We start from the raw sequence: 12,199 nt of genomic DNA, 5'->3' as shown, positions 1-12,199 counted from the left end.
AAAAAAAAAAAAAAAAAAAAAAAAAAAAAAAAAAAAAAAAAAAAAAAAAAAAAAAAAAAAAAAAAAAAAAGAAAAGAAAAAAGATGCACATAGATTTTGCAAGAAAAAAAGAAAAACTAACCTGATTATCTTTCTGTATAATGAAAATTTCCCCCATTTTTTTTAATCTATAAAGATTAGCATGCTGACAACAGTGCATATTTTCAATCAAAAGAGAAACTTAGAGAAAATATATCAAGACCTTTGACTTCGTTATCTAATCCATCCAATGAAAGCAAGTTATTATCACAATTCTTATTTGAAGTTATAGGACAAGGGCCATCTTCATATGATTCCTATCAAAATAAAATTTATAAAGCATTAGCAGTTATATTTCAATATATTTAAGATACTATCAAATCCATCAACAACTAATTGCTCTACTAACTGTTGGCTTCATTTATTTGCTACAGTGAGTACTTTCTAGTCCTCCAAATTCATAACTTCTTCCATGGATCTTATTCTGTCACTCCAATTCACACCTACTATATTCTTTTTACTTTTATTTATTTATTTTTTTCAGTTTTGCCTAATAAAGCACACACCTACTATATTCTTAAATCCCCTTTCACACTCTACTATCCTAATTCTTCTTAATTCAAATTATCTTTCAGGATATCTACTTGCATGTGATACGTATATCTACATACACATATTGTATATACATGAATGTTCACAGAAGCACATACATATGCTTATGTATCTTAAGTAATAATGGCAAGAGAGATGGATTACTAGAGTCAAATGAGGAAAGAAAAGAAGGATGGTATGAAGTTTCTTGGGTCACAGTCACAGTGTAAGCAGGTTGGAGTGAATTCTGAATATACTAAACTGTTTTAGAAAAACACCTAATGCAATGTTTATTTGTGCAAAGGAACTGGATTCTCAGTTGACAACAACAACAACAACAACAAAAACTTAAACTAAAAATACCCAGACTACGCTACAAGACCAGTAAATATGACATATTATTCTAAGTGTCATGCATTGAGGAAAATACATAAACTAGAACTTAAAAAGAAAGTGACCAGGACACGAAAATCGGAAGTCACTCCTTGAGAAAGAGTTATAGAAACTAGGCATATTTAGACTGGACGAATATAAAGATGACATGAAAATTATCCTTCTACATTTTGAAAGTTTTCTTAATGGAAAACTGACATACTCATCCCCAAAGGATCAAGCATACAAGCAAAGGTCGAAAATTTGTGGTTGATCCTCAAGCAAAATAAGAGAATTTTTGGGTGATCAACATGCAATGGGTCACTTAATAAGAATACAGTGAGTACTGTCAATAGATGCAGTCATTCATAAGTTTAAAGGAAATTAAAGCATGATCTAATTAAGCATAAAATTAAGCATGATCAGGCATTGGATGTAAAAACCTTTAAACTATTCTCCAACTTTGAACTTCTAGGATTCTAAGGAATAGATTTCTGATATTTCTGCCTTCTGTTAAAAGTTCTCACACAGGACAATCTGCTTTACGTTCCACTTCACAATCTTAAGTAACTAAATTCTAAACTAAATTTTTTCAGTAAGGTTCTTATTCTTAGAATGGCTCTAAAATAAAGTTCCTTCATATCCAGTTGGTACTTCTTTGCTTAGGGACTTTTACCCAGCATTATCTTAAAGAACGTCAGTGATCACCTCAATATTAAAGCCACTAAAATACCAGGATAGCACTACATCTAAAGATTCCATTTCTGAGCCAAAATATAAAGCAAATAAACAGCGTGAACAACACTTATATTAGAAGATTGAAAATTACATAAGCTTTATAACCGACATTTTTAAAATGTCACAAAAAGAATACATGATGTAGTTTAACTGAACAAATATATTTTCCATTTACTTAAGAATTTCTGGGCCAGGCACAGTGGTTCACACCTGTAATCCCAGCACTATGAGAGGCCGAGGCGGGTGGATCACGAGGTCAGGAGTTAGAGACCAACCTGACCAACATGGTGAAACCCCGTCTATACTAAAAATACAAAAAACTTAGCATGGTGTGGCAGCGGATGCCTGTAATTCCAGCTACTGGGGAGGCTGAGGCAGGAGAATCACTTGAACCCAGGAGGCAGAGGTTGCAGTGAGCCGAGATTGTGCCACTGCACTCCAGCCTGAATGACAAGAGCGAGACTCCGTCTCAAAATAAATAAATACATACATACATACATACATACATACATAATTTTTGGGCTAGGCACGGCACACTTTGGGAGGCCAAGGCGGGTGGATCACTTGAGGTCAGGAGTTCAAGACCAGCCTGGCCAACATGGTGAAACCCCATAACTACTCAAAATACAAAAATTAGCCAGGCATGGTGGTGGATGCCTGTAATCCCAGCTACTCGAGAGGCCGAGGCAGGAGAATCGCTTGAATCCAGGAGGCAGAGGTTGCAGTGAGCCAAGACCGCACCACTGCACTCCAACCTGGGCAACAGAGCAAGACTCTGTCCCAAAGAAAGAAATAAATAAAAAGAAAAAGAATTTCTGGTCAGATGTAGTACACTTTGGGAGGCTGAGGCAGAGGGACCAATTGAGGTCAGGGGTTTGAGACCAATCTGGCCAACATGGTGAAACCCCATCTCTACTAAAAATACAAAAATTAGCCAGGCATGGTGGCAGGCGCCTGTAATCCCAACTACTTAGGAATCTGAGGCAGGAGAATCACTTGAATCTGGGAGCCAGAGGTTGCAGTGAGCCAAGATTGTACCACTGTCCTTGAACCTGGATGACAGAGGGAGACTCCATCTCAAAAAAAATAATTTTTTTCTAGGCTGGCAAGGTGGCTTACACTTGTAATCACACCACTTGGGAGGCTACGGCCTGGGTGACTGAGTTAGACCTTATTTAAAAAAAAAAAATCTTCTAAACAAAAAGTGGCTTTCTGAACTAAGCCCAGGAACTTGACATTTGACTACTACCAAGTGGCATACTACTGTACTTCAGAAGTTTGACAAAACATCAAACACCCATCAGTTTAGGCCAACAGGACAATTAATCCTATTCTAGAACTCACAGTTAAGAAAGGAGTAAGTAAGAAAGAGTAACTCCTGAGAGTACAGAAAGAAGGGAAATCAAGGGAAAGTCAGAAGGAAATGCCCACCTGCCTAAAAAGTAGGAGCTCCCAAAGGTGGTTATAAAAGCATTCTGAAAAGGTAGGAGGGAGGCTGGGCATGATGGCTCATGCCTATAATCCTACCATTTTGGGAGGCCAAGGCAGGTGGACTGCCTGAGATCAGGAGTTCGAGACCAGCCTGACCAATATGGTGAAACCCTGTCTCTACTAAAAATACAAAAATCAGCCAAGTGTGACAGTGTGCTACTTGAAAGGCTGAGACAGGAGAACTGTTTGAACCCAAGAGGCGGAGGTTTCAGTGAGCCAACATGGTGCCACTGCACCCTAGCCTGGGCGACAGAGCGAAACTTCATCTCCAAAAAAAAACTTAGCCAGGCATGCTGGTGGGTGGTGGGCGCCTATAATCCCAGTTACTAGGAAGCTGAGACAGGAGAATCAGTTGAATCCAGGAGGCAGAGGTTTCAATGAGCTGAGACCGTGCCACTGCACTTCAGCCTTGCCGACAGAGCAAAGCTCTGTTTCAAAAAAAAAAAAAAAAAAAAATGTAGGGGGCAAACCCAGAGTATGTAGATAATAAAGAACTGACTGCAGGCATTCATAATGAATTAAATGGACAAGTCAGAAATTCTATTCTGCACCTGTCTAGCCTATATAATTCAATTCTTAACATGTAATTCACTTTTAAAAGAAAAAGATCAGGCCAGGTGCAGTGGCTCACACCTATAATCCCAACACTTTGGGAAACCAAGGCAGCCAAATCACTTGAGGTCAGGAGTTGGAGACCAGCCTGGCCAATGTGGTGAAACCCTACCTCTACTAAAAATACAAAAATTAGCCAGGCATGGTGGCACATGCCTGTAATCCCATCTCCTTGGGAGGCTGAGACAGGAGAATCGCTTAAACCTGGGAAGCTGAGGTTGCAGTGAGCCAAGATTGCGCCACTGCACTCCTGCCTGGGCAACAGAGCAAGACTCTGCCTCAAAAAAAAAAAAAGGCCAAGAACAATTCACACTGATATTACACACCTGAAAAGACATAAGGGGTTACTGCAGTTGGTTAAAAATACAGCTTTTAAACCACTGATCTAAGAGCTCACCCCGATAGATCAAAACTGACCAGATTCCACACAATTAACATTAATAGTTATACTATTTAAACTAAAACGTAAAAACTGAAATATAATTTTCGTGGTTTGTTCATTTTATTTTTTACACATACCTGGTTTTGAATACTATTTTTCTGGAGATACTGACTCCAAGGATCTGGTATCTGTTCATCTGATGCTCGATTAGATGTTCGAGAATTAATTTTAAGTAAATAGCAACCCTGCGTTCCATATTTCTGTTTCATTTCTTCATAAATTGATTCAGCTCTAAAATAAAAAATACAAAAAAATCTGGAGTAAAAAAGGAGCTGGTTTTAGGCAATAATAGATACTAAAGTAGTACAAAAATAACACTAAAGTAATCCCCAAAAAAAGCAGAACAGAAAATTGGATAGAATAACCTAAAAGCTAAAACAAAAATTATAATTCCAACTGAAATTCAGCTAGCTCAGATACCACCTTAAAGCAGAGATACCAGTGTGTTCCGTGGCATAAATTCTGCAAGATACTCCTCTGCATTATTCAAAGAGAAAGCTCTAGTGGTCAGGCTATATTGTGGGGGGACTACAGTAAATAACAAGTGTTTTAACCTGGTGTGGTGGCTCACACCTGTAATCCCAGCACTTTGGAAAGCTGAGGTGGGAAGATCTCTTGAAGTCAGGAGTTAGAGACAATCCTAGGCAACACAGGGAAACCCCATCTCTACCAAAAATAAATTAACCAGGCATGGTGGCACACACCTATGGTCCCAGCTGCCCAGGAGGCTGAGGTGGGAAGACTGCTTGAGTCTAGGAGATCAAGGCTGCAGTAAGCCATGGCTGCATACTGGCACTCCAGCCTAGGCAATAGAACAAGACCTTGTCTCAAAAAAAAAAAAAAAAAAAAAAAAGGAGAAAAAACAAGGGAAAAAAACCCTGGAAAACCTTAAAGCACATTCAAATGCAAATGCTAATACTATGTAAGCCACAAGCCTAGCCAACAACAAAATCATATTATGCATTAAAAAATTATGTCTGGATAAGTAAAATAGTTACAGAAAATCTGTATAAATACAGATAAAACTATATGTGTAGGTGTACACATACTCAAGGATAATAAAGCAAACTCCTGGTCATGTTACTAATGATACTATGAAACGTAAGAACCATTGATTTAATACTTGAATTACTACTTAAATATCCTAGTTACAACCATTCAATATGGAAGATACACTCCAAATTCAGTTGATAGAAACTAATTCTATAGTCATTTCACATTTTTTTCCATTAATAAGGTACACTTTATCCAACGAACTACCGACATTTCAAAATATCCTAAAGATTAGTAATCTTCAGAGTAATCATTTGCTTCTACAGAGAAAAATTTAATAAAAAGATGGTGGTCCATGCTCGGAACGAGGGCAGGTAATGATTATTAAACTGTACTTCTTCAGTGGCACTGAGGCATCAGAATAGTTTGAGACAAAACATTAATTTGCTCCACACCTTGAACCAAGAGCAACAATAAGCTCCAAAGCCATACAAGTAAAATACTGTGTTTATCTTATTTTTCAAGAATTTACATTTTTTTTTTTTTTGAGACGGAGTTTCACTCTTGTTACCCAGGCTGGAGTGTAATGGCGCGATCTCGGCTCACCGCAACCTCCGCGTCCTGGGTTCAGGCAATTCTCCTGCCTCAGCCTCCTGAGTAGCTGGGATTACAGGCACGCACCACCATGCCCAGCTGATTTTTTGTATTTTTAGTAGAGACGGGGTTTCACCATGTTGACCAGGATGGTCTCGATCTCTTGACCTTGTGATCCACCCGCCTCGGCCTCCCAAAGTACTGGGATTACAGGCGTGAGCCACCGCGCCCAGCATTACATTATTTTTAAAGACAATCTATTCACATATCCTGAATATAAAAGAACTACTGCAAACAGCAAATGATGAATATTAAAGGGAACATAAAAAATTAAATGTTTGAATGTCTCTAAGTCTATGAAAAATATCAAGGCTACAAATATAAAGTAACAAATATTAAGTCACAAGAGAGTAGACAGTGAAGAAAAAGTACCTATAAGAAAGACAGGCAGTGAGAACTGAGAGGAAAACTAAGAAGCAAAAAAGAACAGAGAAAGAGAAATAATTTTATATAAAACCAGAAATAACAGCTAAGACCTACAGTTATCAAATGACAAGTGTTTCTGTGTAGACTGTATAAGAATTACATATTAAAAAGAAAGTTTAGGTAAGCATATGAAATCTAACATAAAGCCAGGCATGGTGGCTCACGCCTGTAATCCTACCACTTTGGGAGGCCAAGGCAGGCAGATCATCTGAGATCTGGAGCTCGAGAGCAGCCTGGCCAACATGGTGAAACCCCACCTCTACTAAAAATATGAAACTTAGAAAAATAAAAAAAAATAGAAAAATTACCCACGCATGGTGGTGTGTGCATGTAATCCCAGCTATCTGGGAAGCTGAGGGAGGAGAATTGCTGGAACTAGGGAGGCAGAGGCTGCAGTGAACCAAGATTGCACCACTGCGCTCCAGCCTAGGTGACAGAGCTAAACTTCAGCTAAAAAAAAAAAAGGGCTGGGTACAGTAGCTCACCTGTAATCCCAGAACTTTGGGAAGCTGAGGTGGGCGGATCATGAGGTCAGGAAATTGAGACCAACCTGGCCAACATGGTGAAACCCGTCTCTACTAAAATATAAGAAATTAGCTAGGCATGGTAGCGCACGCCTGTTGTACCAGCTACTTGGGAGGCTGAGGTGGGAAATCACTTGAACCCAGGAGGCAGAGATTGCAGTGAGCCAAGATCGTGCCACTACACTCCAGCCTGGCAACAAAGCGAGACTCTGTCTCAAAGGAAAAAAAATCTAACATAAAATAACGTGGCTGTTGAATATAATGCCAGAATAAAACATAAACTGAAATGCTTTATTAATAATAAAGTTCACATTAAACTTTCACATTCTTGTATCAAAAATAAACCCAAAACATACACAAGCTATCTCCAAATTAATGTTAAATTATTTAACTGGAAAAATTTAAAATTTAAAAAAAAAAACTTACCTCTGTTCATCTCCTGCACTTACATCATGTAAAAGTACATAATATTTAAGTGTATTTGGTATAAACCACTTGGGGTAGGAATAATCACTGTTGTGCTGAATTCGATGCTGTTCTTGTGACAACTTTGAAAACTGTTCCACAGGTTCAGCTTCACTAGATGATGCTACCAACATACCTTGCAAACCATATTATTAAGGTAATTATCGCTTATTACTTAATGATAAATACTGTCCTATTGCGATTAACTTTAAAGAGATTCTTTTTTTTTTTTTTTCAGACTAAGTCTCCCTCTGTAGCCTAGGCTGGAATGCAGTGGTGTGATCTCGGTTCACCGCAGCCATCACTTCCCAGGTTCAAGCAATTTTCTTGCCTCAGCCTCCAGAATAGCTGGGATTACAGGTATGCACCACTGCACCTGGCTAATTTTTTGTATTTTTAGTAGAGACTGGGTTTCACCATGTTGGCCAGGCTGGTATTGAACTCCTGACCTCAGGTAATTTGCCCTCCTTGACCTCCCAAAGTGCTGGGATTACAGGCATGAGCCACCTCACCTGGCGATATTTTCTCAGCTAAAAAAAAAAAAAAAACCCAATTCCATAGATTTTCACTGCAAGCACAAAATAATTTCTCCAACACTCCAAATAATTCAACACTCCAGATAATTCCACAGATTTTTTTGTTGACAGTTTAGGTCATTAACATGTAAGAAAACCCATAAAAATAAAAATGGACAACTGTACAACTTCAACAGAATGAATTCTGCTGAATCTTGCTCCTGTCCATTCTATCTTGCTGCAGTTACAAATTCCATACTCCCTCTTAACTTTTGTTGGTAACCTCATTAAAAAACTAAGCCACAATCATCAAAAAAGAATATCCATTAAAAAATTACTAAAAATATATAATTTTTTTTTTTTTTTTGAGACGGAGTTTTGCTCTTGTTGCCCAGGCTGGAGTGCAATGGTGCAATCTTCACTCACCACAACCTCCGCCTCCTGTTCAAGTGATTCTCCTGCCTCAGCCTCCCGAGTAGCTGGGATTACAGGCGCCTGCCACCACGCCTGGCTAATTTTTCATATTTTTAGTAGAAGCAGGGTTTCACCATGTTGGTCAGGCTGGTCGAACTCCTGACCTCGTGATCTGCCTGCCTCGGCCTCCCAAAGTGCTGGGATTACAGGCGTGAGCCACCACACCCAGCCTGCAAAATTATTTTTAATGCGTCTTAGGATAAGCAGTCAATTCTGAGGCAATCAACAAAAGCAGTTAACACTGTTTACATCTAAAAACTAAACAACTTATTAAGCATGAAATAATCAAGCTGGGGCTAAAGAAAAATAAGTAAGCTCTCTGTAGTCTTATTTTATAAATAAAAACTAAATTGGTTAAAAAATTGTTAAAGCAGTCCTCTAGGAGGCCATTTAACAAAATAATAACTAAGACTCCATGCATCATCAATCAGTAAAAAATAATTTCTCTATTCTCCATGTCCTTAACAATTTTGCCTTCATTAACTATTTCTGAGATTAATAAATTCCATAATATTTGATTTTAGGGGAACATAAATGTCAAAGGATACATGCTAAATAGTGGTTCAGAAATTCATGATCCGATGCTGGCATCGACTGAAGAAAGGTTTCTCTATAAGACTCAAACCATGGAGTAGTGGCTAAAATTAACAATATACAAAACAGTTAAAATTCCTCAATAGCATCAGTTGACAACAGACAAAATTTCAAGTCTATACTCCTGAAAGGTATAAAAAAATAATTTCTAACAGCAAAGAAGCATTTTTCACCTGGGCTTTCAGATGTACGTGTGTGTATTATATAAACTATGTATAGGGCCTGGCGTGGTGGCTCACGCCTGTAATCCCAGTTCTTTGGAAGGCAGAGGCAGGTGGATCACCTGAGGTCAGGAGTTCGAGACCAGCCTGGCCAACATGGCGAAATCCCGTCTCTACTAAAAATACCAAAATTAGCCAGGTGTGGTGGCACGCGCCTGTAATCCCAGCTACTTGGGAGGCTAAGGCAGCAGAATTGCTTGAACCCAGGAGGTGGAAGTTGCAGTGAGCCAAGATCACACAGCTGCACTCCAGCCTAGGTGACAGAGCAAGACTTCATCTCAAAAATAGTAATAATAAACCATGTATGTATGTACACATACCTTTTCAGCCATTCACAAGAATATATTCACAGAAGAATATATTCATATATTCCTGGGAGTATATATATATTTGCAAAACTAAAACTGAATTATTCCCAAACCTAGTGTTCCCACAACCTACTTAATCTATTAATGTTCTAAATATTACTTACATAAGTAAAAAGATTATTTCTTTAGAACTCAAGTTCTGTGACCCTGCCACTAATTACACTGCCATAAGTAGATCCTTTTCAGAAATAACACTTAGCATAGAGGTTCTCAACTCAGCATGATTTTGACCCCTAGGAAACATCTAGCAATGTGTGAAGATATTTTTGGTTATCACTTCTGGGGTACGCGGGTTATGTTACTGGCATTGAAGAGGTCAGGAATAATGCAAAACATCTCACAATACGAGATAGCACCCACAATAAAGAATTATGTAGCTCAAAATGTAAATGGTAGTATGGCTGATAAATCTTCCTTTGTAATTTGATTACTTGAATGACAGTAACAAAGCCTCTTTAAATGAAATTTCAAAGCATACTTACCTTATAATCAAATACAAAGAAGTGTATTTTCATTTTTTCTATAAGTGTACATAATGTAATTCTTAAAAAGTCAACTCTTGTTCCGTCAAGAATTTTGTATCACAACGATTTTTTTTATTTAAACTTATGTAAGCTTAGTGGTTCCACTAGGTTTTAAGCAGATTATCACAGCTGTATATCACAGTTTTACTAAAAAGACTCCATTCCTAGCTATTTATGCTGACTATCAAACCTTATATTCCTTTTGCTTTCATCTTAACCACCGAAAACAGCAAATGTATTCTTTCTGCTTACATTATAATACTATATTAAACAACTGAAAGGACTGAAGAAAAAGCCATTCATCTTAACCAAATAGCATTCTAACCTGTTGTCAAATATACAAAAATTTAAATTCCAGCAAATGCCTCTTGAGAATGACCTATATGTTACATATAGTCTGACTGGAGAGCAACTACTATCACAATTTCATGTTCGCTATTACAAAATAGGAAATAGGCAGGGTATGGTGTCTCACGTCTATAATCCTAACACTTTGGAGGCCGGGTGTGGTGGCTCACAATTGTAATACCAGCACTTTGAGGAGCCAAGGCAGGCAGATCACTTGAGGTCAGGAGTTTGAGACCAACCTGGCCAACATGGTAAAACCCCATTTCTATTAAAAATACAAAAATTAGCCAAGCATGCTAGCGCATGTCTGCAATCCCAGGTACTTGGGAGGCGAGGCAGGAGAATCACTTGAACCTGCGAGGTGAAAGTTGCAGTGAGCTAAAGCTACGGCACTCCAGCCTGGGTGGTAGAGTAAGACTCTTGTCTCAAAAGAAAAGAAAAGAAAAAAACAATCCTAACACTTTGGGAGGCTGAGGCAAGTGGACGGCATGAGTCTCAAAGTTTCAGGCCAGCCTGGGACACGTGGCGAAACTCCATCTCTACCAAAAAAAAAAATACAAAAAATTAGCCAGGTATCGTGGTACGTGCCTGTAGTCCCAGCTACTCAAGAGGCTCAGATGAGCTGATAACCTGAGCCCAGAAGTCAAGGCTGCAGTCAGGTGAGAACGCACCACTGCACTCCAGCCTGGGCAACAGGAGTAAGACCCTGTCTCAAAAAATACAAAATAAAAACAAAATAAAAGAGGAAAAACATTCCCAGAAAACATTATGATCTATATAAAAAATGGCAAAAATTGAAGAATAAATGACACACTAGTATCTGTCTTAACTATAGGAAACTAATCTTATTGCCCACCAGTAACATATACCCTGCTCCCCAACTCAGTCAAAATTAGTCTTTACCTGAAAATTTAATGTATATTTAGTACCAATGAAAGAACAAGAAATATGTCATGAAAATTTTGGCTAAATAAAAAGGGATTTCCACATATACAAGGAAATTACTATCTCCGCCTTTTTAAATTACTTTTTCTATTTACTTTGTTGCTTCAATGTTTCTTGAATTGAACAAATAACAGATAAATTATAGTCATATGAAACTGGGTTTGTTTCATGGTGAGGGTGGAAAGTTCTGGATAAACAAAGCATATCTTCCAAAACAGCTCTTCTTAGCAACACTATCTGTAATGACACTGAAAGACTAGAAAACACACGTGCTCATCAGGAGAAAACTGATGAACAATAGTTCATGATGAACAACAAATGTCTCATGAGAATGACACATATATTCTATATAGTCTAATTAGGAGATTTACTACTATAACAATTTCATGTTCATTCTTATAAAAGAGGAACTAGGACTGGGGCAGTGGCTCACGCCTGTAATTCTATCACTTTGGGGGACTGAGCTGGGCAATCACTTGAGCTCAGGAGTTTGAGACCAGCTAGGTAACATGATGAAACCCCACCTCTACTAAAAAAAAATACAAAAAATTAGCAGGGTGTGGTAGTGCACATCCGTAGTCCCAGCATTCTAATGAGGCATAAATAAAGTATGACCTATCCTTTAAGAAGATACAATAGCAGCTGTAAAAGAAAGGGTAAAATCTCAACATATTACAATGAAGTGCTGTCCCAGTTACTGAAAAAAGCATTCTAGCTGGGCACAATGGCTCATCCCTGTAATCCTAGCACTTTGGGAGCCCAAGGTGGGCGGATCAGGTCAGGACCTGCCTGGCCAAGATGGTGAAACCCCATCTCTACTAAAAGCACAAAAATTAGCAGGGCATGGTGGTGTGCATCTGTAATCCCAGCTACTCAGGAAGCTG

At 38.4% G+C, this 12,199-nt stretch overlaps 1 protein-coding gene across 9 annotated transcripts in view; it reads right to left on the bottom strand.

Moving 5' to 3' along the window:
* TRAPPC8 (trafficking protein particle complex 8) overlaps nt 1-12,199 on the bottom strand; it is a 111,465-nt gene that overhangs the window by 76,844 nt on the left and 22,422 nt on the right. For 6 of the 9 annotated variants that reach the window (XM_017497890.1, XM_037727773.1, XM_017497914.1 and 3 more), the window contains exons 3-6: nt 8,864-8,953; nt 7,288-7,462; nt 4,342-4,495; nt 242-335 (exon numbers count right to left, since the gene is read on the bottom strand). In XM_017497890.1, the coding sequence (XP_017353379.1) occupies nt 242-335; nt 4,342-4,495; nt 7,288-7,462; nt 8,864-8,953 (513 nt within the window). The remainder of the gene's footprint in view (nt 1-241; nt 336-4,341; nt 4,496-7,287; nt 7,463-8,863; nt 8,954-12,199) is intronic. The other 3 variants (XM_037727788.1, XM_017497932.2, XM_037727792.1) reach the window with 3 other exon arrangements.

Source organism: Cebus imitator, unplaced genomic scaffold, assembly GCF_001604975.1.
Source record: "Cebus imitator isolate Cc_AM_T3 unplaced genomic scaffold, Cebus_imitator-1.0 Scaffold12, whole genome shotgun sequence".
Taxonomy (NCBI): Eukaryota; Metazoa; Chordata; class Mammalia; order Primates; family Cebidae; genus Cebus; species Cebus imitator.
This window is presented reverse-complemented; position numbering and strand designations above follow the sequence as displayed.